Source organism: Tupaia chinensis, unplaced genomic scaffold (assembly GCF_000334495.1).
Source record: "Tupaia chinensis unplaced genomic scaffold, TupChi_1.0 Scaffold000037_18, whole genome shotgun sequence".
Lineage (NCBI taxonomy): Eukaryota > Metazoa > Chordata > Mammalia > Scandentia > Tupaiidae > Tupaia > Tupaia belangeri.
The window spans coordinates 1879973-1906117 of record NW_006159476.1 but is presented as its reverse complement, the minus strand read 5'-3'; the positions used below and the strand labels follow the sequence as shown (position 1 = coordinate 1906117).

At 47.0% G+C, this 26145-nt stretch overlaps 1 protein-coding gene across 4 annotated transcripts; it reads left to right on the top strand.

Moving 5' to 3' along the window:
• The first annotated feature begins 5936 nt into the window (after positions 1-5936).
• Positions 5937-25625, top strand: LOC102484366 (cytochrome P450 2F5). Of its 4 annotated transcripts, none has more exons than XM_014588151.2 (11): positions 5937-6122; positions 6218-6314; positions 7681-7872; positions 7964-8126; positions 11538-11687; positions 18412-18572; positions 18916-19092; positions 19530-19671; positions 20440-20627; positions 21211-21352; positions 25216-25625. In XM_014588151.2, the coding sequence occupies exons 3-11, from the start codon at positions 7702-7704 to the stop codon at positions 25395-25397; spliced, it is 1476 nt and encodes a 491-aa protein (XP_014443637.1). In that variant the 5' UTR covers positions 5937-6122; positions 6218-6314; positions 7681-7701; the 3' UTR covers positions 25398-25625. The 4 variants fall into 4 exon arrangements, with proteins under 4 accessions (XP_014443637.1, XP_006140549.1, XP_006140547.1 ...); XM_006140485.3 differs by having other exon boundaries at positions 5938-6122; positions 6232-6328; XM_006140486.3 differs by having other exon boundaries at positions 5996-6122; positions 6232-6314.
• The last annotated feature ends 520 nt before the right edge of the window (positions 25626-26145 follow it).

Sequence of the window (26145 nt, the reverse complement as noted above, 5' to 3'; positions counted from 1 at the left end):
TAAAAAGCAGAATGGGACCAAATAGCCAAGAGCTTAGAAACTCAATGGCTACAGAGAATACTTCTTATGGGTCAAGCACTGTTCTAAGCACTTTACATTTTTCTATTGATTTAATCTTACAACAGTTCGATACTGCACACATACTCACAGTACAGTTGAGTAAACTGAAGCACAGAAAACTTACCCAGGGCAGTCTGTTTCCAGAGCCCATACTCTCATTCATGACACTATCACAAGATAGCAACATTGATATAAGGATATATTCTGCATGATGCCATTATATAAAGGACAAAACTGAGCACAACACTGTGAGACTGATTCATGTGAGAAGCTTCTGGGTTCGTGTCTGGAGACCTCCCTGAATAAGTTGACCTGGGCTGACTAAAGATGGGAGCAGATAATGTCATCAATAACTTGTTGTGGGGTACCATATCTCTGTCTGCCTCTCTCTGTCTCTGTCTCTCTCCTTCAGGGAAGAAATAAATATTTTTTTAATTATCTAATTTTACTATTTGTGTGTGTGTGGTATCCATCCACCTTAGACACCTCTCCACCTGGCTGGCCCCAGAGACAAAAACATTTTAAAAAGAGAAGAAGCAAACCAAAAAAAAAAAATCTTTTTAATTTATCCTTAAAAAGAATCAAGTCAAAATGAATCAAAGCTTCAATGTCAAGCCTCAAACTATAAAACTACTAGTATAAAAACTTAGAGGAAAAAAAAAAAGAAAGAAAACTTAGGGGGAACTCTCAAAAACATTGGAGTAGGCAAAGATTTCTTAAATAAGACCCCTAAAGCACAGGCAATAATTCACAAAATGGACAAGCGGTATTACCTCCAGCTGAAAAGCTTTCTCATAGCAAAGGAAACAATAATTGGAATGAAAAGACAACCTTTGTAATGGGAGAAAATATTTGCAAATTGTTCCTGAGACAAGAGATTGATAATCAAAATACACAGGAAATTCAACCAGCTCATTTATTAAAAAAAAAAAAAAATGAATAATCCAATTTAAAAATGAGCAAATGAATAGAATGGACAACTCTCCAAGAAAGGCTTGTGAGTAGCTAAAAGGCTTATGAAAAAGTGTTTAAAGTCTCTTGTCATAAAGGAAATGCAAATTAAAACCATAATAAGATACTATTTAACCTGTTAGAGTGGCTAGGATCAAAAAATGTAAAGAAAGAATGGGAAGTGCTAATGAGGCTCTGGTGAAAAGGGAATCCTTTTTTTTTTTTTTTTTGAGAGGTTTTCACTATAGGGCATGTGCGCTCACCAGACAGGCAGAGAGAGACAGAGAGACAGAAAGCGAGAAATCACCCCCCAGGGGAGATGGTCACGCCGCAATCCCTTCTCCTCCATTCTCCTCTCGGGATCATGGGTATGCACGCACACGCGCCCAGCGTGAGTTTTAAGCCACCGGGTCCAGAACCGCAGTCGACTACATGGGAGTCCAGCGACATAGCCATTACGCCAACTGCTGGTTCCCAATCCTCTTTTTTTTAAAGATTTATTTTATTTAACTTTTATTTCTTTATTTTAATTTTATCAGAGAGGGACAGAGCGAAACAGTGAGAGAGAGAAAGAAAGTGAAAAAGCAAGCCTCCAGGTCCAAGACTCGAACCACAGTCAACCATGTGGGAGTCCAGTGCCCTTAACCACCACGCCACCTGCTGGCCCTGAAAAAGGAACCCTCTTACACTGTTGGTGGGAAGATTAGAAAATACAGAAGCATGGAAAATGGTATGGACACTGGATACAGTGTGGGAAGAGGGGGAGAGAGGAGGAAGAATGTGAGGAAATATATTAAGTAGAAAAATAGAGAGGCAAAACATTTATGGGACACAGAAATGGATTATTATTTGTTGATGAGAACATGTATAGTATCCTCAACTGGACTCAATCTAAGTGTCCAAAAACTAATGACTGCATTGAAAAACTGTGGCACATATGTACTATGGAATGTTACTCAGTTATAAGAAACAATGAGATCCTATGGTTTGATTCAAAGTGGATAAATATAGAAGACTCAATGTTGAGCAAAATAAGCCAGGCTTTGAAAGATACACACTGTATATCCCCACTCAATATGTACAGAATATATGCACTCTATAGCAGAAATTGAAAAATCTGAAGATAAAATATAGAGAGGATAAGTGTAGATACCAGAGACTGTAGGGGAGAGCAGTGAGTGGTAGAGAGTGGGTGTGATATGCAAAGAGAAGAAACATTTAACAAACAAAAAAAAAAATGTAAAGACCAGGACTGGACTAACAAAGAGAAGAAACATTTAACAAACAAAAAAAATGTAAAGACCAGGACTAACAGGTTACATCACTAGACTCTCATGTAGTAGACTGCAGTTTGAGTCCCAGACCCGGAGGCTTAAAACTTATGCCAGGTGCGAGTGCGTGCATGCCCGAAAATCCCAAGAGAATGGTGGAAAAGGGGTTGCAGCCTGGCCATCCCTTCTGGGGGATGATTTCTTGCTTTCTGTCTCTCCATTTCTCCAGCAAGTGTGCACGCCCTATAGCAAAAAATCCCTCTTTAAAAAAAAAATCTCTCTTTAAAAAAATGTAAAGGGGACCAGGAGGTGGCATGGTGGTTAAGGTACTGGACACTCCCACATGGCCAACCACAGTTCAAGTCCTGAACCTGGTGGCTTGCTTTCTCACTTTCCCTCTGTGTGTGTGTGTGTGTGTGTGTGTGTGTGTGTGTCTTTGGTCAAATTAAAATAAATGAATGAATAAATAAAATTAAATAAATAATTCTATTTTTCTTTTCAAAAGATAATTTTTACATTCAATCACTGTATATCATATATATATATATATATAATATGTTGATATTGATGTATATATATCATGATAGAGACTTTATGTAAAACGTGAAATTAACTGAAATTTTGTTTTTAATTTGTTTTTAATTCAATGTTCTGTTTCATTAAATTAAATTAAGTTTGACCTGATGACACCTCTGTACCTGAGTCCAGACCTAAGGAACTGCAACCCGACTCAGGAGTTGGGTTATACACATTTGTAAGAAACAGCCAAGTCTCTGTTAATTATGGTAGTTGAACTCCAGACAGCCGCAGGCAGTCAACTGACTCAAATAAGGCAAAAGGCTGAGCTGTGATCAATTAAGCAATCTTTGTACCTCACTTCTATGTTCTGTCCACATAGAAATCCCAAGTGGGAATTCTTTTTTTTTTTTTTAATGGAGAGGTTTTTGCTATAGAGCATGTGAGTTCACCAGAAAGTCAGAGAGAAATAGAGAGACAGAAAGCAAGAAATCACCCCCCCAGAGGGGGGATGGCCACTCTGCAATCCCTTCTCCTCCATTCTCCTTTTGGGATCTTGGGCATGCATGCATATGCTCCTGGCGTGAGTTTAATCCACTGGGTCCGGGACTCGAACCACGGTCAACTACAGCAACGTAGCCATCACACTATCTGCTGGTCCCATCAGGTGGAAATTCTTAGAACTTGTTCTGGTACTAAGGGCTTCCCAATTCACAAAATCTACACACATTCACACAAAACAGGATGCAGTGAAAGGAAGAAAGTCCCCCAGTCTGTGTCAGAAATGGGATTTGAGTCAGCCATGGTGGTAGAGAGGTGACCCAAAGCTCTGTGGTACTGGCGTCATATGGGGCGGTCCTAAATTTGTGTCCTGAGGTCTATGATCCTGGCTTGTTGAAGATGGGGGATAGGTCATAGAGTCAAGATCCCATTGGAGGTTCTGTCTCTCAGAAGAAATAAATAGATAAGCGTTTTGAAAGAAAGAAAGAAAGAAAGAAAGAAAGAAAGAAAGAAAGAAAGAAAGAAAGAAAGAAAGAAAGAAGGGAAGAAAGAAAGAAAGAAAAGAAAAGAAAAGAAAAGAAAAGAAAAGAAAAGAAAAGAAAAGAAAAGAAAAGAAAAGAAAAGAAAAGAAAAAAAGAAAGAAAAGAAATGGGCTCCTGGCTTAGGTCAGCTCCTCCTTGGAGCCCAGACAGGGTTTATGAAGGCAAGAGGGCTGCATATGCAGTCCAGATGCTGGTAAGTGGACAGACAGGATGGTGGAGGGTGAGCTAGCTCTCTGCTGACTGCCACTGCTTTCTCTGTGAGAGAAGAAATAGGATCCTCAACACAGAGTGTATAGGGAGCTGGTCCCATTGCCTAGCGGTCAAGAGACAGATCCCACACAGCTTGACTATTGTTGGGATCCCACATGACCTGTCACAGTTCACATCCTGGTCCCGGTGGCTTGAGAAACATACCAGGCACATGTGTGTACTCCCCAAATCACAACGGGACAGAGAAATGGAGGAGAAAGGATCATGATGACCACGCTCCAGTAGGGGGTACTTTCTCCCTCTCCCTCTGTCTCTTTCTCTCTCTGACAAGCATATGTGCCCTCTGGCAATTAAAAACAAACAAAGCAAAACAAAGAGCTACTGGGGAGAAAAGGGTCTTAGAGGTTTGAGTCAAGCAGAAAGGTCTAAGAGTTGGGGAGTCTAGAAGAAGCCTGTTAGAGGGAACCGAGTTGGCTTCTTCCCCCATGGGCAGTCACTTTTTGACTGATCGTCTGTTTGTCACACTCGGTTGCAGCAGGGGGATGGGAGGGTTCTGCATGGAATGGGTAAAAACCAGGTACACTGTTACACATCCTGTCACATACAGGACAGACGCTCACATGAGCCATTAGGTCGAAAATGTCGAGAGAGAAACACTACGATGCATCCCTCTCCTACCCCCAGTCCCCTCTGTAACAAGCAAGCAAGTCAGACCATAAGAATAACTCAACACCTCTTAAAATTCTCCTTCTCATGAATCCCAGGTTCTCCAGTGACACCGTTCATGGGCCCTTTCGGCCGAGTTCTAGGGTCAGGGAAAAGTCATTCACAGAGTTGGGGTAGATCCAGTACTGCACCCTTCCCCAGAAGTATGGGTAGATGCCAAGGGAAAGTAGAGGTGTATAATCCCATAATAAGCTTTCACCCCTCTTCCAGGACCTGCCCTAACAGGCCTTTCCAGGACTTGAACAACAGCATGACCTCAGCCCCACCTCTATCCCACTCCCTGCTTGGGACTTGGGGTGTCAAATTCCCAGGACCTCCAAGCACTTCCTCCCCCACCCCCATGAGAACAGCAAACAAGGCTGCACACCTACAGACCCATGGTGGCAATCACGCCACCACTTGGCTTCTCAAACTCTTGACCTCAGGATTCTGTCCCCCACCGTAGCCCTAGGCATGAAGCTCTGGCCCAGCTCTGGGTTTCGTAATCTGCCCTCTGACCTTGCCAGGCCTTGGGTAACTGGGGCCAGATTCTGAAGCAGGTGACCAGAGGACACATGCCGGCAGGTGCTTTGTGGGAAGGGAGAAGCGCTCAAATCTAAGGTCTTTTTTCCTATGGTTTCCAGCTGCCCCGCCCTTCTCCCAATCCCTCTTCCTTCAACCTCAGCCAGGCTCAGTCTGGCCCGCAGCAGTCTGACTCACAGATAGAAGGGACACAGAGAGAGACAGGGAGAAATCTGGAGAAGAAAGTGACCAAGAAGGACTTACAGGGAAATGGAGTGAGAGAGAAGCAGAGAGAAAGAGAAAAAGGACACAGAGAGGATGAGAGATGGAGAGAGCGAACAAAAGAGAGGGAGAGACCGAGACAAAAAGGACTCAGAGGCAGAAGCAGAGTGAAACATGTACAGAATTGCGAAAGACAGAGAACAGCAAGAAGAGATGTGAAAAAGAGGCCCCCAGAGAACAAGAAAACTCCAGATCAGGGAGGGAGAAGGACTCGTGCAAAATCACGTGGCCAGTCAGTGACAAAACTGAACCCGACTCAGAGAAGTAGAACCAACTGGCCAGACACCAAACGGACAAGGCTTCCCGCCCTTGCCCTTCCATTTGCCAGGATCTCACAAGCCCAGCCCCCTAAAACCAGGCCCCCAGGCTCTGATAACAAAACACAGAAACGCCTATGCTCCACCCCAGGGCAAATTACCACCATTGCCACAGTGAGGAGAGCTGTGGCAGACCTGCAGCCAAACAGCTCCAGGAGGACAAAGCAGAGCACCCGAAGTGAGGTCCCCCACCTCGGTACTGGTACCTGCTGCAGCTGGCTGGGAGCCCTGGGGACACATCAAAGGTATGGTAGGGAAATGGGAGGGGACTAAGGCTCACCTGGAGAACAAGGAAAAGGGGGGCAGAGGAGGAGTGTAGACAAAGACAACTTAAGACCAGTTCCTGTCCCCAAGCATCCCAGAGCTGCAGGACACATATCTGGAACAGCTACCACCAGGGGCTCCAGGACACACCTCAGAGGCCCCTGCAGCAGCAGGTAAAGTGCCCAAGGTAAGGGACATGGAGGAGGAGGTGGCTCCCAAGAGAACGGGGTCACTGGCTCCATCCTGTCTCTAAGACTGGCTGGGAATTTCTTTTGCTGTCTCCTCTGAAAGTTCAAGGGATCTCTGGATCTCTCTGGAAATCTGTTCTGGGCATTGCAGTCTCTGTATCTCTCTCTGAAATGTGACCCTCTTGGTTTGAAACACTTGAACATTTTCTGTCACTTTTTTTTTTCTTTTTCCAAAGAGGTTTTTGCCTTAGGGCATGTGAGGTTGCTGGAGAGATCAAGAGAGACAGAGACAGTGAGAGGGAAAGTGAGAAATCACTCCCTTGGGGGATGGCCACACTGCAATTCCTTCTCCTCCATTCTCCTCCTGGGATCTTGAGCACACATGCATACATGCCCAGTATGAGTCACTGGGTCTGGGACTCAAACAGCAGTCAACCACGTGGGAGTCTAGCAACATAATTGCTACACCATCTGCTGGACCCTCCGTTACTCTTTCTGTGTCTATCCTCCCTCTCTGTCTTGGAGACGTTGGTCTCTGTCTTTGCATGTCTCCACCTTTCTCAGTCTCTCATTCTCATTCTCTCTCTCTCTCTCTCTCCATCTCTGTCTACATGCCTCTCTCTTGGTGTCTCTGTCACACTCTCTCTTCTCTTTCAATCTGTCTTTAGTTCTGTCTCTTCCTCTCTCTCTCTCTCTCTCTCTCATCCATTTTCTCTTTCAGTGTTCATCTGTCTCTTGGTAAGTGCATATCTCTCCATCTCTCTATCTCAATCTCTCTTCTGTCTCTCTGTCTCTCTCTGTCTGTCTGGTGAGCACACGCGCCCTAGCTTTGTGTTTCTCTAGTTCTGTCTCTTTCTTTCTCTTGTCTATGTGAGCCTTTCGCTGTGATTTTTCTCTCTGTGTGTTGATGTTTGTCTGTCTCTATCCTGTGTGTCATCTCTCTTTATTGCCATCTGTGTAAGAGTTAATCTCTTGACAGATAAATAAGCATCTATAGATATATAACTCACAGTTTTTCTGTATCCCACATTATCTCTCTGTCTCTCATGGTCTCTGTATCTCTTGCCTCTCTCCATTTCTCTATGACTGTCTCTCTAGTCTCTGTATTTTGACTACCTCTGCTCTCCCTTTGTGTCTGTGCCTCCCCATCCCCAGCTTTCTTTCTCTCTTCTCTCTTCCTTTCTCACTTCCCCATTTCCTGGCCTCTCCCTGTCTCTGCTCTCTCCACCTCTTTTCTTCTTTCCAAGCACCCCCATTGCCAGGGCCTGGGGAAGCAAGTTCCAAAGGGAGATGAGGAACAGAAGGGTACCTCTCTCCCCCCAGCTCTCCCCTCTCCCACTTTGCCCTCCAGAGGCCTGCACCTGCCTTCGCCATGGACAACCTCAGCACAGCCATCTTACTCCTACTCCTGGCTCTGGTCTGCCTGTTTCTGACCCTCAGCTCAAGGGGCAAGGGCCGGCTGCCCCCAGGACCCAGACCCCTCCCACTTCTGGGAAACCTGCTGCAGCTTCGCTCCCAAGACATGCTGACCTCCCTTACCAAGGTGCAAGGGCCTCAGCTTGGGTAATGGGGAGAGAGAGGCAGAAGGTTCCAAGGCCCCAGGCCCCCCGTGACCTCTGTCTTCCTGCCCCCAGCTGAGTAAGGAGTACGGCTCAGTGTACACGGTACACCTGGGACCCAGGCGAGTGGTGGTCCTCAGCGGGTACGAAGCTGTGAAGGAAGCCCTTGTGGACCAAGGGGAGGAGTTTAGCGGCCGCGGTGATTACCCTGTCTTTTTCAACTTTACTAAAGGCAACGGTAAGCCAGTTTCCTACCTCCTCTACCCTAACTTTTCCACACTGAGGGATGGGATGAGGGTAGAAGACTGTCCTCCTAGTTTTGGTGACACTCAGGGCCACTGATTTTGCTGATGGTCCCAGAATACCAGATGGGATGGAACCAGGCAGCCCTAGTCCACAGTGAAGTCTGCACCACTTTCCCCACGTATGAAACCTGCCACCATCTTGAAATCACTTCCATATCAGTCTCCACCTCCATTCTCATTCCAATCCCTATCTCTACCCCCACCAGATCATCAAGTTTCCATCTCATTCAAGTGACCAAGTTATCTGTCCCCAGCTGCCATTGTCCACTTTGACCTAATCCCAATCCCTGTTAATCCTGCCCCCATGTTCACTTCAGCCTCAACTCCATTCCTGTCTACAACGCCGACTACATCTCAGGGCAGTCTCCATTCCCACTATGAGCTCTCTCTCAATACCCACTTTTAGTCCTATTATCAATCCCATCCTAATCCCCATTGTCATTTATCTCCTCAGCCCTAGCCTTATCGTCTACCCATCACCTACTGAAGTTGCCAGATCCCAGTTCCCATTTTCTTTCCTTCTTTTTTTAATTTGCCAGAGGACAGGTGTGTTTGCCTGAGAGAGATGGAGTAGAGGGCAGAGAGCAACCCCCATGCGGCGTGGCCATGTTCTCATCTCTTCTCTTCAATCTCTTCCTCTTTGTGGGATTTTGGGCTTGCACATACACAAACTCAGCATATTTTTCCAAGCTGCCAGGTCTGGGACTTGAACTATTAGGTCAGCTATGCGGGAGACAGGTGCTTTAACCATCAAGCCTCAGGATGCTTCCCAGTTCCCATTTTCAACCTTACTGTCATTACCAAATCTAGTCCCAGCTCCAAGCTCAAGCTCAGTCCCAATCTACCAACTCCATCCATATCACTAGCTTCAAATCCATTTATCATCTCATAATTCCACCTGCCGTGGTGTCATCTCCAGCACAGCCCAAACCCAGCTCCTCCCCGTCCATCCAACAACTCACACCATTCCCTCCAAATCTGTCCTATCTCAGTGTCCTGTCCTCCCAAAGTGTGGAAATCACATAGTCTTGTGGTTTTCAAATAGTCTTTTAAATACAGATCTCTTATTCAAAGGAAGCCATGTGACAAAGCCAATAAATGACAATGAAAAAAAAAAAAAAAAAAAAAAAAAAACTAAACAAGCTTCTCAGATTGAAAAGGAGATCCTGGACTCTCTTCACCCTAAAGAACGATCAAGCCCCTTCGTTAGATGCCCCAGGGTTTGGAATCAGCAAACTCTGGCAAAATGCCACCTATTGGGTATGAAGTATACTTTCTACCCTTCATGTGCCCTTCCCTGGGCTTTGTCTCAGCTGTTCAGGTATTCCAGGTGCAGCGAGGTATAGACAGGGAACTTGAGAAAATCATCTCACTGCCTTTTTACAAAAATCATTTGGATGTACACATTGATTTTACTAAAAGTAGCCATTCTCCTGGCCAGTCAGGGGCTGGTGGTTGAGATACCACATGGCTGACCGCATAGTTCAAGTCCTAGACCCAGTGGCTTAAAAAACATGCCAGATGGAGACCAGCAGGTGGCATAGTGGTTAAAGGTGCTGGATTCCCATATGGCTGACAGCAGTTCAAGTCCCTGATCTGGTGCCTTGCTTTCTACCTTTCCCTTTCTCTCTCTGGTCAAATTTAAAAAGAATAACAACAAATGGAATTAAATAAACAAATCATTCAAAAATTGTTTAAAAACCATGCCCAGGCATGTATGTGTGCATGTGTGCCCAAAGTCCCAAGAAGAGAACGGAGGAGAAAGGACTGTGGTCACCCCCATGAGGGGTGTTTTCTCACTTTCCCTCTCTCACACTCTATAACAAATTCAAAAAAAGAAAATGACGGGACCAGCAGTTAGTGTAATGGCTATGTCACTGAACTCCCATGTAGTCAACTGCAGTTCAAGTCCCAGACCCGGTGGCTTAAACTCCCATCAGGTGCGTGTGCATGCGTGCCCAAGATCTCAAGAGAAGAATGGAGGAGAAGGGATTGTGGCATGGCCATTCCCCCGGGGAGTGATTTCTCACTTTCTGTCTCTCGATGTCTTTCTGGCAAGCTCATGAGCCCTATGGCAAAAACCTCTCCAAAAAAAAAAAGGAAAAAGGAAATGGCCACCATCCGTCTGATCAGTCAATACAAAGCACAGAGGGTAACATCAGGGTTCTGCCAGCTATAGCTGTTTACCCTTGGACAAATGGTCTCCCCTCGGTCTGCTACCATGAGAAGGTTGTCGTGAGGAGTCAGAAGTAATACACACAATGTAAGGCAACATGCTATAGTTTTTTTCTTCTTTAGCATCTAATTCTCTGCTAGGGCCAGAGGAATTATGGGTAAACAGATCCAAGACCTTATTCTACTATAGCTCCCAGAGACAAAATCCATTACTAGGCTTCAACATCCCAGGGTGCTCATGAATGAGATGAGGGAAGCCTTCTGAGTTGGAGGAACCCAAAAGAAGCACCTGATCCAACCAGGAAGTGGGAAGTCGGGGAAGGCTTCCTGGAGGAGAGGACCTCCAAGTAGAAACTCGAAAAATGAAAATGACTATGTAGTCAGAAGAAAACAAAAGATAAAGTGGGTTCTGGGGGGCTGGCTCTGTGGCCTAGTGAGTAAGGTAGCTGGATCCTACATAGCTGACTGTGTGGTTCGAGTCCCAAACCCTCAGCTTGAAAAACTCACCAGGCACACATACCTACATGCCCAAAATCCCAAAAGGAGGGAGATAATGGAGAAGGCTTTGCAGCATGACCATTTCCTACAGGGGATTCTTTCTTCTCTCCCTGTCTCTATCTCTCCCTCTCTCTCTGGCAAGCACACATGCTCTCTGGCAGGAAAAAAAAAAGTGTCAAAGGAACAAAGACCAGAGGACTGGCAAGAAAAACTGGGCAAAGGCTAAACAGGATCTGGTTTCTTCCTGGATGAGTTCTCAGCATCCCAGTATTTATTCTTCTTGTTTACCTCTCTCATTTGTGTTTTCAGCATGCAATAAACAATTACCAGCACGTCCTGTGTGATAGGTTGTGCCCTGGGCAATGCTAAGGACACCCGAGGTGACCAAGACCCGCCCCCACCCCGCTCTCACCCAGTCAGTGAAGGAGTTGGCCTCAGCACCAGGTAGTGACAGCCTAGAGTGGTCAGAGTCCTTACTCGGGGAAGCAGAGGCAGAGTCATCAGGACTGTGGTGAGGAAAACCAGGGTGCCAGGAAGCTCAAAGGAGTCGCCTAACCCAGCGAAGGAGGATCGGGGAGGGGCTGAAGAAACGAGTTTCTCTCCCAGAAACTTCAGGAAAGAGGATTCAGATGCTAGTGGAGACCAGCCGGCTCCCCTCCTGTTCCCCGCAGGCATCGCCTTCTCCAATGGGGACAGATGGAAGGTGCTGAGGAGGTTCTCTGTCCAGATCCTGCGGAACTTCGGAATGGGGAAGAGGAGCATCGAGGAGCGGATCCTAGAAGAAGGCAGCTTCCTCCTGGCAGAACTGCGGAAAACTGAAGGTCGGAGTCCCTGCATGCATTCCATGTCCCTAATTCACAACCGTCCTACTAGTTCTGGGCTACCGAGTACACAGCGTGGGTGCGAACTCAAAACTCCTGGAGGCCTTCGCTTGGCCTGCAGTGAGACTGGCGCCCCCTGGAGGCGGATCGGCTTGTGGCGTTGTGTCTCCTTGAGGTGGGATACGTGACCGGGTGGTGGCTCTGCTGTGCTATTTCTCCGTGGTATTGTGAGCCCAACTGGTGTAACTGTGACTGGCAATGACATCCTTAAGACCTCAATGTGCTAAGCGCATTTTCACAGAAATCCCTTAAGCCTCGGGACAATCCATTTTGCAGATGAGAAAACAGACACAGAGAGGTTAAGCAACTGGCTTGAAATAACAGAGCTAGCTAGTAAGTAGTGGGGCCAGGATTTAAATTCATGTCTGGGGCCAGCAGATGGCATGGTGATTAAGGCGCTGGACTCCCACATGGCTGACAGTGCTTCAAGTCCTGGACCTGGAGGCTTGCTTTATCACTTTCCCTGTCTTTCTCGCTCTCTCTCTCTCACTCTCTCTTTCTCTGTCTCTCCAGTGAACAAACACGTCCTGTAGCAAGTTAAATTTAATAAATAATTCTTTTAAAACTAAATAAATTCGGGACCAGCATAATGGCTATGTCACTGGACTCCCATGTAGTCGACTGTGGTTCAAGTCCCGGACCCGGTGGCTTAAACTCACTCTGGGCCCATGTCCGCGAGTCCTCAAGATCCCGAGAGGAGAATGGAGGATAAGGGATTGTGGCATAGCCATCCCACCTGGGAGGATGATTTCTCACTTTCTGTCTCTGTCTCTCTCTGTCTTTCTGGCAAGTACACGCACCCTATAGTAGAAACCTCTCCAAAAAAAATTTTTTTTTTAAAAATTCATACCTGACCCCAAAATCCACAGTCAATACATTAATGCCCACTTACTGGGTGTTTACTGGATACCAGGCACTATGTCAGACTCTTCACCAGTTTGAACCAGCTCACTCTTTAACAATCCTAAGTAGATATTACTACACAGGTGAGGCAGCTCAAGTCCATAAAGGTTAAGTCACGTGCCAAGTGCTGGCAGAGCTAGGCTATATTATATATTTTATTATATTACAGTAAAAATGTTTATTATTATATAAAGTCTAAAAAGAAAACTATATATATATATTATATAGAAATAGTTATTTTTATCAAAGTTTTTTCATGGATCAACATAGCTGAAGAATTGGTTTAAAAAACAGCACTTGGAAACTAGAAAGGGAAAATTATTGACAATAACATGTATGACCAAGCCACTATGCAGTATATTCCAGATAGGAAATCACATTTTTTAAAGGATTATTTATTTCATTTTATTTATGCATTCATTTATTTTAATTTTGACCAGAGAGAGAAAGTGAGAAAGCAAGCAGGCTCGAGACTTGAATCATGGTCGGCCATGTGGGAGTGTCCAGCACCTTAACCACCATGCCTCCTGCTGGTCCCCGGGAAATCACATTTTGTATGCTGTGACGATGTTCAGGGAATGAATGTAAATTAATTAATTAAACATTTTTAAAAGGAAAAGAAAAAAAAAAATAAAAGCAGAGGAGTGGATACAGTCTGTTCTTTATTCCTGTCACATCAGCCAAGTGATACACACTACTGTATAGTCCACTCTCTCCTAGAACTGGCAAAGCTTATTTAATATCAAGCAAAGTGTCTACCAATGCAAGAGTCAGCTGCAAAAGTAATTGAAGTCTCTAATGGACTCTGCTTAGAACTAAAGGTTACAGAGAAAAGCATTTTATTTCACTGTTCTCGTCAATATTGAGGAGGTTAATTAAAGGAAATATTGAGATCCGAAGATTAAAAGGAAAAAAAAAAAAAAACTCTCAGGCTGGCCCCATAGTGCAGAGATTACATGCTATGCAGAGGGAGCCAGATACCACATGGTTCAAATCCTGACCCTGGTGACTAGACAAACACCCTGGGCAAATGCTTAAGTGTCCAGGATTGTAATGAAATAGAGAAGTGGAGGGGAAATGGATTGTGGCATGAAGAGACCCCCACTAGAGGAGTTCTCTCTCTCTCTCTCTCTCTCTCTCCCTCTCTCTCTGGGTGTGTGTGTGTGTTTGTCTCATGCACACGTCCACTGGCACACACACACAGTCTTACCTGATGTCCACCATATGCCAACACTATTCCAGTAATTTTGTATAAATTCCCTCTTTGAAAACTCACCCAAACCTAACAAGTACGTCCTATCATAAACCCATTTTATGAGAGACAGATGAGGCACTGATTGCTAAACAGCCCACTTCCTTGGTCAAATCTTACTGACCTCAGGCAAAAAAATAATAAGGTGGCAGGTGAAACTGCAGAGCTTAAATGATGTGATGTAAGCGAAACAACTGCCTGTGTTAGTTTCTTATTACTGCTATAAACTTTCTTATTACTGCTATAAACTTGGCTTACAAATAACACAGATTTATTCTCTTATAGTAAACTGGAGGTAGGGCTGCATTCCATGGGAGGCTCTTGGAGAAAATTGATTTCCTTGCCTTTTCTAGCCTCTAGAGGCTACCTGCATTGCTCATGGCCCCTTCCTCCATTTTCAAAATCAGAAGAAAGTGTCTTCTGGGCCCAGCAGGTGGCATGGCGGTTGGGGTGCTGGAATTCCCACATGGTTGACCACAGTTCGAGTCCCAAACTTGGTGACTTGCTTTCTCCTTCTCCTTCTCTCTGTCTCTCTTCCTCTGGCAAAACTCATGTGAAAAAATAATAAAATATTTTTTTTAGAAAAAGAAGAAGAAAGTGTCTTCTTCCCTCACCTTCCTCCCACTTCCCTCCTCTCTCCTTCCATCACCTTTTCTACTCAGGCCCACTTGCCTCCCTCTTATAAGGACCGCATGGGTAATCCGTAGTAATCTTCCCATCGCAACAATCTCACTTTTTTTTTTTAAGTTGCCAGAGTGTGCGTGCACTTGCCAGAGGAAGAAAGAGAGACACAGAATGAAGGAGACAGAGAAAGCCTCCCCATCAGTGGGGCACAATCCCTTCTCCTCCATTTCTCCATCTTGTTGGGATTGGGGGTACGCAAGTGTATGTTCCTGGTATGTTTTTCAAGCCTCTGGGGCCAGGATTCGAACTGAGTTAGCCATGTGAGATCCAGCTCCCTTAACCACTAAGCCATGACCCAGCCTGAAAGTCCTTCATTGAATCACATCTGCAAAGCTCCTTTCGTTTTGTTTTCATGAGAGAGAAAGAGAGGTATTTTTAAATTTTATTTATTTATTTTTATTATTATTAAATTTGACCGGAGAGAAAGTAAGAAAGCAAGCCGCCAGGTCCCAGACTTAATCAGCAATCATCCATGTGGGAGTCCAGTGCCTTAACCACCATGCCGCCTGCTGGCCCTGAGAGGTACTTTTTGACAGAGGCTCACCATAAGAGTCCTCTGCTTCAGCCCCTTAGCTGACCTAGAAAGCCAAACCCAGGCCTCCCATGCAGCCCCAGCCATCACTCAGTGGCTCCCTCCTGCTTACAACTGCAAAGTCCCCTTCGCCATGCAAAGTCAAAGGATCTATTCGTAGGTTCTAGGAATAAGCACATGGCCATCTTCTGGAGGGCCACGTTCAACCTACCACACACCATGATTTGCAATTGCCTCGCTGCATGATGAGCCCTTAGCTAGGCACTTCACAGACACATACTCACTGACTCCTTAGAATAGGCCCGTGAGGGGTGGACTGTGATAAAACCCGTTACAGGCAAGAAAAGGGAAGTGAAGTCAGCTGGCCCAGCTAACACAGAGTTTGAGAGGCCAAGTCAGGATTCAAACTGTGTCCTGCTAACTCCAAACCTGGTCTCCTGGGCTCTACCATTGTTTCTTCGCTGCTGCCTTGAAAGGTGTTGTTTTGATATTGTTTTCTGTGGACTGTCAATATTTAAATAACAAAGAGAGGGAACCAGCAGTTAGTGCGTAATGGCTATGTCGCTGGACTCCCACGTAGTCGACCGCGGTTTGCGTCCCAGACCCGGTGGCTTAGAACTCACGCCGGGCACGTGTGCGTGCATGCCCAAGATCCCGAGAGGAGAATGGAGGAGAAGGGATTGCGGCGTGACCATCCCCCCTGGGGGGGTGATTTCTTGCTTTCTGTCTCTATGTCTCTCTCTGTCTGTCTGGCGAGCACACACTCCCTATAGCGAAAACCTCTCCAAAAAAATAAATAAATAAATAACAAAGAGAGATTCTCTAAAGAAAATGAAAAAGGAAAAGATAAGAAAAAAATGAGGGACCAGCAGATGGTGTAATGGTTACATGGCTGGACTCCCACGTGGCTGACTATGGTTCAAGTCCCAGACCCAGCAGCTTGAAAATCACACTAGGCGCCTAAAATCCCAAGAGGAGAATGGAGAAGGGATTGTGGCATGGCCATCCCCCCAAAGGACGATTTCTTGCTTTCTGTCTCTCTGTCTCTTCAGCTAGTGTATGTGCCCTATAGCAAAAATCACTCCGAAAAATGATATTTATTCAGGAATGAGCATTACAACATGGATTGTGCAGGCCATAATAATCTATGGGCATATTCAGAAAGGCCCAGGGAGACAGGGATTTTTGAAAGAAAAATTAGCAGAGATTACATCATTTGTTTTGGTACAATTTGTCCTTGGCTACAAGAATTCACACCAGTGGTGGCCTCGGTCCAAAGTTGGACACAGGAAATTGCTGGACAGATGTCACCACAGAATTGTTTTTTGCATGAGGTTGCAATAGCCTTTGTGCAAGGTTGTGCTTCTGACTAGGTCCTTGTGATAGTTCCTGTTATCAAGCATATACTTGCAGAATATCCCTTCCCTTCATGGCCTTTCCTGGCTCCATTTTGTCAGGCTGATACAGGTGACTCCATTTTGATTCTGACAACTTTCACAAGTCTGTTCGGCTACTCGATTATCACATGTTAGGAGCTGTGTTGCTGTGTGTTATTTGGTGAGGGTGTAGTGCTGTCAGGCACTATGCGCAGTATTCTGTGTGTTGTCTATTGTCTGCCATGCCATGAGTGTTGTTGCATCGTTGTCTACTGTGTATCTTCTCTTCTGCTGCCTTTATTGTATTGGAATATCACATGGGGTGCATTCTGCGTTTGCTGCTGGGTTGCTGTGTATTCTACTACTACTATTATTATTATTATTATTATTTTATTTTTAGGCATTTTTTTCTTTGTTTTTTTGTTGTTGTTGTTGTTGTCATGGTTTTGTTTTGTTTGCCGTGGGGGCGTGCATTCACCAGAGAGAGACACAGAGAGGAAAAATAAGAAATCACTCCCCGGGACCAGCAGTTAGCGTAATGGCTATGTCGCTGGACTCCCATGTAGCCGACCACGGTTCAAGTCCCGGACCCAGTGACTTAAAACTCACACCGGGTGCATGTGCGTCCTTACCCAAGATCCTGAGAGGAGAATGGAGGAGAAGGGATGGGGGTGATTTCTTGCTTTCTATCTCTCTGTCTCTCTCTGTCTTTCTGGCAAATGCACGTGCCCTATAGCAAAAACCTCTCCAAAAAAAAAAGAAAGAAAGAAAAGAAATCATTCCCCAGGGAGGATGGCCACCCTGCAATCCCTTCTCCATTCTCCTCTCGGGATTTTGGGCGTACACACACACATGCAGCCAGAGTGATTTTCAAGCTGTCAGTTCCAGGATTCAAACTGCAGTTAGCCATGAGGGAGTCCAGTGCCTTAGCCACTGCATCACCTGCTGGACCCTTATTATATTATTATTATTAACTTGTTACAGGGTGCATGTGCTCTCCAGAGAGAGAGAAAGAGAAAGAGAGAAACACATCCCCAGGGAGATGATCATGCAGCAATCTGTTCTCCCATACTCCTCTGGGGACCTTGAGCACACAGGTACCTGCACCTGATGCATTTTTCAAGCTGCCTGTTGGGGACCAAACCATGCAGTCAGCCACGTGGGATCTGGCCACCCTAACCACCTTGCTATGACATGCTGGCCTGCTGTATATTGTTTTGTGTTGCAGGAAGGTACAGCTGCATGCTGGGATAATGTATCAATGTATAGTTGCCATGTCTTGAGATCCAGGCTGGCTTGGCTGTTAGGTCACCTTGTGGGGCTGAATATGTATTGTGCTCCTATTTGCTCGGTGTTTTTGGCATATGTTTGTTTTGGCTTTTTTGAGAGGTTTTTGCTATAGGGCACGTGGGCTCTCCAGAAAGACAGAGAGAGACAAAAGTGAGAAATGAGGGAATGGATATGCCACAATCCCTTCTCCTCCATTCTCTCGGGATCTTGGGCACGCATGCACACACACCCGGCCTGAGTTTAAGCCACCAGGTCTGGGACTCGAACCGCGGTCAACTACATGGGAGTCCAGCAACATAGCCATTATGACATCTGCTGGTCCTACTGTATGTTCTCATGTGTTCTGTGCTGCCAGGTGATTGTGATGCTCTGTATGCCACAACTAGCCTGTTCTGCTGTTGAGTATTGTCGTCGGAATACTGAGAAGCTGTGGGTTCTGCGCTCTGTCACATTGCCAGGGTGTAGTTAACACTGCATGTTGGGGAGCCACGTGCGTGTTCCGCCCTAGGAGACACTGTCATGGTAGAATAGGACGTCGTGCAAATGGGTGCTGTTGCTGCACGAGATCTGGGGTGTTGCGCATGGTCCTAAGCTGTGCCCCAGACCCATTCCACCCCTCACTCTCAGGCGAGCCCTTCGACCCCACGTTTGTACTGAGCCGCTCGGTGTCCAACATTATCTGCTCCGTGCTCTTCGGCAGCCGCTTCAACTACGACGACGAGCGTCTGCTCACCATTATCCGCCTCATCAACGACAACTTCCAAATCATGAGCAGCCCGTGGGGCGAGGTCAGGAGACAGTTCCATGGGGGTCCTGGTGAGGGGTCTACAAAGTCCAGAGACAGACCAAACAGCAGGCGAGGAAGGGACAGCTATTGGCTCTGCCTGGCTCTTCCCCCGGAGCTTCGCAGCCACGCCCATTCCTCCGCAGCTTCTGGGCTACACACAGACCTGGCTCCCTCTTTCCTCCCCGGCCTCCCCCACCTCTCCATCGCCACCTCCTGCCTGTCCAGAACCTGGCTGCTCCTCTAGACCCCATCCCAGCCTGCATGATCCACCTGACCCCAGTTGCCCCCAACACACACCCTGGTGTTTGTCCCTCCAAACCACACCGACTCTGCCCGGTCCTCAGTTATACAACATCTTTCCGAGTCTTCTGGACTGGGTCCCCGGACCGCACCGACGCCTGTTCCAGAACTTCGGGCTCATGAAAGACCTCATCGCCCGCAGCGTGCGTGAACACCAGGCCTCCTTAGACCCCAACTCTCCGCGAGACTTCATCGACTGCTTCCTCACCAAGATGGCACAGGTAAGCCCTGCCTGGAAATCCCACCTCTGGCCGGACCTGAAACCCTCCTGCTGCCTTCCCGCCTCCCCTGCTGCAAACCTGCTGGGATCCCAGATTAGGCGGGGTTGGGAGAGCTGCTCCCAAGGAGGATCTGGCGCACTTTGCAGGACTAGGCTGCAGCCCAGAGCTATTCCTGGCCACCGCCAATTAACAGCTCAATAAGACGTCCTTAACGCTCCAGCTAGGATGTTCCTTATGGGCCCTGGGGCTGAGATTTTCCCTACCCCAGCCTTCCTCGCTCCTCCAAGGAAAGGTAATTAAACAGAGCAGAGACTGAACTGGCACCCCTAGCTGCTGGGCAGGTCAGAGGTGAACTTGGATGGCCTCCGAGCCTGCGCTCAGTGTCTGGGTGGGATCTCCCGGCCCTGTCCCCTACCCCCAACCCTCAACCCCTGCAGGAGAAGAAGGACCCGCTGAGCCACTTCCACATGGATACCCTGCTGATGACCACACATAATCTGCTCTTTGGCGGCACCGAGACTGTGGGCACCACGCTGCGCCACGCCTTCCTTGCGCTCATGAAGTACCCCAAAGTGCAAGGTGCGCCAGCACAAGCCAGGCCCTGAGACCTGCCCACAGGCGTTAACCCACCCGCTGGGTCCAAGGGGGTCTAGCCTTCCTTCCCCTTCCCCTAAAAAAGAAGCCATGACCCAGCCCAGCTTGTCTGATCATCTAAAGCCTCTGGCTAATCCCTGGGTCCCAAAGTCAAACCCACAAAAGGAGGCTGACCCCATCCACGTGGTCCACGGGGGTCCATTCAGCCTGCCTGGATCCGAACCCTAATCCTGCCCTCATAAGCGTCCTTTATGGCACACAGTCGCACTCACAGTCCTCCCAGAGCCACCCTCGGAGCCCCTGTCCTGTAGTCTACCCGAAACTCAACCCATCCCATGCATTCTGACCACCCACGCAGCACTGTGGGTTACCCTACCTCCCCAAGCCCCACCTTTGGACGTATGCCCCGCTCTGCACCTCCTCGCCAGCCTTCGCACATGGTCCACCCATTCGGTCCACCATCCAGCACGCAGGTCCTCCAATCCCCTCCTGAAATCCCTTCTAAGGTCTGGACTCAAGGTAGCCCTGAAGCCCCGCCCCTACCCGGCACAAGCCAGCCTTGCTCCCTGCCTGTGCCTCTGAGCCCATCCCCTCACTCTGAGGCTGCAGCTAATCCCCACGTGAGCCCCTGCCGTGGCACCTAGCACTGGGAAACAGACTAGCAGAGACACACATAGCCACGCCCACCCACGCCTCTTCCCAGTCCAGTCGCGCCCGCTTGATGCCCTGACTGCGCTCCCCCTCCACTTGCAGAGCGCGTGCAGGAGGAGATCGACCGCGTGGTGGGACGCTCGCGGCTGCCCGCCCTGGAGGACCGCGCCTCCATGCCTTACACAGATGCAGTCATCCACGAGGTGCAGCGCTTTGCAGATGTCATCCCCATGAACCTGCCGCACCGCGTCACTCGGGACACGGCCTTTCGTGGCTTCCTGCTGCCCAAGGTGCGCTTGACAACTGATGGTGGGCAACCAGGAAGAGGCATCCTGGGCCCTTGCGACCAGCAAGGCATATCCCAGGCCCTAGCCATCAGCTCCCCCAGCCTTAGCAGCTGTCATCCCCAGCCCTAGCAACAGATGTCTGAAGACCAAATCCAGGACCTTAGTCCCATCCCAGGATCCCATCCCATACCAGAGTGGGTGAACCCCTGTTCTGAACCCAAATCTCTTGTACACAATAGCCCCCCTTCCTGGGAATCCCTAAGGCCTGGGACTTAGTGCTGAGGATCACCAGTACCCAAACACTGCTCTCAGAGAGACCTACTCCCCTTCCCTGAAACTGCTCTCACAAGATGGGGTGGGGAGGATCCTGTATTCCTATCTCAGACCCCAGCAACACAGCTTCTAGCACCCATCACTCAGTGCCCAGAGCCCACACACACACTTCCCAGACCCCTAGTCAAGTCCTATGCGCCGTCTGCCCCTGTTTATCAGGTGTCCAAGACCTTGAGCCCTGTGACATGGAAAGCTTAGTTTGGGAATCTCCCAGCCCTTCCACACCACTAACCCCACTTCATCACCCACACAGGGCACGGATATCATCACCCTTCTTAACACTGTCCACTACGACCCCAGCCAGTTCCTGACGCCCCAGGAATTCAACCCCGAGCATTTTTTGGATGTTAATCAGTCCTTCAAGAAGAGCCCTGCCTTCATGCCCTTCTCAGCCGGTAAAAGCAGGAGTCAGAGTCTTTCTGGCCCCACTTTCCTATCTACATTCCTCAATCCTAATTCACTGTACAAACCTCACCTGTTCATTTTATCCCGTTTGTCAGCTTTGAATGCATAGACACTTCTCCCCTTTCCCAACTCTGCTCCATAGACAAGTAACGACTAAAATCCTTGTGGGGGGAGGTGGGGAGAGAAATTTAAAAATTAACTTGAGGGGCCAGCAGGTAGCGTAGTAGTTAAGGTACTGGACTCCTACATGGTCAACAGCATTTCAGGTCCTGAATCCAGTGGCTTGAAAATCACACTGGGTACATATACATGCATGCCCAAAAGCCCAAGAGGAGAAGGGATTGTGGCATGGCCACCCCCCCCCAGGCAGGTAACTTTTCACTTTCCCTCTCTCTGTGTCTGTCTCTCTGCTGCCAGTGCCCGCGTGCCTTATGGCAAAAACCTTTTTTAAAATATTGGGGCCAGCAGTTGGTGTAATGGCTATGTTGCTGGACTCCCATGTAGTTGACTGCAGTTCAGCTCCCAGTATGGCAAAACCCTCTCAAAAAAAAAAAAAATTAACTTGGGGCCGGCAGGTGGCATGGCATTTAGGGCACTGAACTCCCACATGGTCGACCACAGTTTGAGTCCCAGACCTGACACCTTGCTTTCTCACTGTCTGTCTCTCTCTTTCTCACTCTGTCCCTTTCTGGTCACATTAAAATTAATTAGTTAATCTTTTTTTTTAATTGTTTTTAACTTGAAAGTGGTCATTGTCATCCTCTCCACTAGGTGGCGCAGCTTAAGTCGTTCTAGTTTTCCTTGGCTTCTGTCTTAAACCTGCTGAAAAAAAATCATCCTTATTTACTCAGTAGCGCAGGAAGGAAAAAAAACAAAAAGGATAGCGGTAGGTAATTGACTATATTGCCTATTGTCCATCTTCCTGAGAAGAGCTGTAAGGATCCCAGCTCTGTCATCTCCTACCTGTATGACCTTGGATCTGGAATTTCATTCTTCTGTGCCTGTTTTCACATCTGTAAAATGGACATGATACTAAGAGTATCATTAGAGGGGGTTTTTGGGTTTGTTTGTTTGTTTGTTTGTTTAGAGACTTTTGCTATAGGACACATGTGCTCGCTGGAGAGACAGAGGCAAAAATCAAGAAATCACCCTCCGGTAGATATGGCCACACCACAGTCCCTTCTCCATTCTCCTCTCGGGATTTTGGGCATGTGCACACATGTGCCTGGTGTGAGTTTTAAGCTGCTGGGTCTAGGATTCAAACCACGGTCAGCTATGTGGGAGTCTAGCTATATAACCATTATACCATCTGCTGATCTCCCTATTAGAGTTAAGAGGATTAAATTAATAGCAAGATAGTGTTTTTGAGTATTACAGGGCACATAGTAAGAACTACATAAGAGACACTTAAAAATGGTATTTATTTACTTATCTATTTGTTTATTGTTATTTTCAATCCACCAGGTCTAGGACTCCAGCTGCAGCTGGCCACTGGGTGGTTAGTGCACTAACCACCATACCACCTACTGCCCTTACTATTTTTTTTTTAATTCTTCTAGAGCTCATGTGTGCTCACCACAGAGAGAAAGGGAGAAAGCATCTCCCAATGGGGCCTGATTGCAATCCCTACAATCCCTCCTTCGTTTCTCCTTCCTGTGAGGCTCCCCCTTCCTGAGTCTTTTTATTTATTTATTTAAATTTTATTTATTTTTATATAATTTTCTTTTTAAAGAATTATTTAATTTTTATTTATTCATTCATTTATTTATTTTAACTTGAACAGTGAGAGACACATCAAGCGAGGGATATTTTTCCACCAGGTCCGGGACTCGAACTGTGGTCAGCCATGTGGGAGTGTCCAGTGCCTTAACCACCACATCACCTGCTAGTCTCCTTTTATGTCATTTTCAGTAGAGAATTTTACATTCTTAAGTCTATTGTTTCTTCTCTTTGCCTCTCCCACACCCCTACCATTCCTCCCCTTCCTTATAGACTCTGGTACGTACACTTGTCCTTCCTACTATCATATCTTCAGATCTTTCCATTTCTGTGGACATTAGGTATAGTGACCAGGGCTATACAGTGTTTGTCTTTCTTTTTTTTTTTTTTATTTATTTTATTTTAATTTGACCAGATAGGGACAGAGCAAGAGAGAGAGAGACAGACAGAGAAAGTGAGAAAGCAAGCCCCCAGGTCTGGGACTGGAACCAAGGTCGGCCATGTGGGAGTCCGATGCCCTTAACCACCACGTCACCTGCCTGCTCCCAGTGTTTGTCTTTCAAAGTCTGGCTTTCTTCACTTAGTACATCTTCTTTATTCAGTCACTTTGAGTCAAATGACAGTGTCTCATTGTTCCTTATGACTGAATAAGTATTCTCTAGTGTATATGTGCCACATATTTTCAACCCAGTCATGAGTTCTTGGGCACTTAAGTTGATTTTGTGTCTTTGGCAATTGTGACTAATGCTACAATAAACATGGAAGTGCAAGCGTCCTTCCAACTGAGTACTTTCTTATCCTTTGAGTAAACGGCAAGGAGTGAGATTACTAGGACACATGGTAATTCTTTTTTTCTCTAGTCAATTATTTTTTTATTTAACTTTATTTATCCATTTATTTATTTATTTTAATTTGACCAGAGAAAGAGAAAAAAAGAGAGAGAACATGAGAAAGCAAGCTACCAGGTCCAGGACTTGAACTGTGGTCGGCCATGTGAGAGTCCACTGCCCTTAACCAATATGCCACCTGCCAGCCTCAGTCATATGGTAATTATATCTGTAGGTTTTTGAGGAAGTTTGATATTATTTGGATGGTGGCTGTACTACCATCCTGTGAGACTTGGGGCATAAACACACATGTTCCTAGTGTGTTTTCAAGTGTCTGGGTCTGGAATTTAAACCCCTTTATGTAGGATCTGATTCCCTTAACCACTAGGCCATGGGGCCAGCCCAAGAGGCACAATTATCATCCCTGAGTTTTTTGTTTGTTTGTTGAGAATTTTTTTGCTATAGGGCACATGCACTTACCAGAGAGACAGAGAAACTGAAAGCAAGAAATCACCCCCCCAGTGGGATGGCCACTCTACACTCCCTTCCCCTCCATTTTTTCCTTGGTATTTCGGGGATGCACATACACACGCCTAGCATGAGTTTAAGCCGCTGGGTCCAGGAATTGAACTACAGTCAACTATGCATGAGTCCAGTGATGTAACCATTATGCCATCTGCTGGTCCCTATCGTCCCCGTTTTAAATACGTAGAATCCAGTGCCCTAACCATCCTTGCCCAGGATCACAGAACTGGTAATGACAGAGAAGGATTCAAGCCTAAGCAGTCTCATTTTGTACAGACCAGGTCATTCGCCACAATTTTTTAAATAATTATTTTATTTAACTTTATTTATAATTATTATTATTTTCCACTTTGATCACAGAGAGACAGAGAAAGAGAGAGAGGGAAAGTGAGAAAGCAGCCACCAGGGCGAGGACTTAAACCTCGCCTTTAACCACCGTTCCCTGCCGGCCCCTCTCCCCTTGACTTTCTTAAAGCACCTTTCCCAGATCTTTAAATGAGTGAATCTGTAGCATCCCCAACTATTCCTCTTTTTTTTTTTTTTTTTTTTTCCCCGTTTAACGACAGGGGACAGAGAGAGAGAGAAAGTGAGAAAGCAAGCCACCAGGCTAAGGACTCAAACCATGGGCGGTCATGTGGGAGTCCAGCGCCCTTAACCACCATGCCACCTGCCAGCTCCCCCAACTGTTATCTTTATACTTGGTTTTCCTCCGGGAATTTGGGGTTCCAGCCCCTTATCCTATCTTATCTCACTGCTGTTCCTCACCCTACCACCCCCCGCAGGGCGCCGACTGTGCCTGGGCGAATCCCTGGCCCGAATGGAGCTCTTCCTCTACCTCACCGCCATCCTGCAGAGCTTCTCGCTGCAGCCGCTGGGGGCGCCCGAGGACATCGACCTGACTCCGCTCAGCTCAGGCTTGGGCAATTTGCCGAGACCTTTCCAGCTGTGCCTGCGTGCACGCTGACGCCCTGGCCCTCCCAGAATCGCCTGTGACAGATGAGGCCCGTGCCTCAAGGCTGCTCCGTCCTGTTTTTCGTTCTGCTATCTGCCCCGCACGCCTCCACTGTCACAATCTTTCTCACACCCTGTGCCTCCATTGCCTTGTGCCTATCCCCCACACCTGCTGCTTTAACCGATCTGCAGGGACATTTTGCATCATTTCCTAGTAAATTATCATAGTAATAGATTCAAACCTGTCTTGGCTGAATTAAAGGAAGGAGGACAGTCCCTTCCATTGGGGAGAAAGGAGGTATGGTTGCAGAGACAGGAGACACCACCTAATTCTACCCTCATCCTTAGGGAGGCCTCGGTGGAAAAGAATTGTTTCCTGGAGACAGGATGGGAGGTAAAGGCTGTGAGGCCACCTGAAGACAGGGAAGGAAAGGAAAAGACAGCAACTGAGGAGGAACCCGACGAGGGAGCCTGCTACAGACGCAGGGCACCATGCAAAGAACAATGTTAGTGGGGAAGAAAGGAGCAAACAAGCTCAGAGAGGTGACAGGGCTGACTGGAGTGAGCCTTACAGGTGATCCCCACTTGCAGTGTGAGTCCTTTAATCCCCATGCTCTGCCACTTGCCGAAATCACAAAGCTGGAATCCGAACATAGACTACCTGGCTGAAGATACTGTGCTTCTAACCACTTTTTTAAAAGAAGTATTTATTGCGACCAGCGCGAGGCGTAATGGCTATGTCACTGGACTCCCATGTAGTC

Coding starts and splice junctions, on each gene's coding strand:
- LOC102484366 (XM_006140487.3), top strand. CDS start 7,702: ATGGACAACCTCAGCACAGCCATCTTACTCCTACTCCTGGCTCTGGTC. Junction 11,688..18,411: donor AGAACTGCGGAAAACTGAAG/GTCGGAGTCCCT, acceptor CCTCACTCTCAG/GCGAGCCCTTCGACCCCACG. Junction 19,672..20,439: donor GAAGTACCCCAAAGTGCAAG/GTGCGCCAGCAC, acceptor CTCCACTTGCAG/AGCGCGTGCAGGAGGAGATC.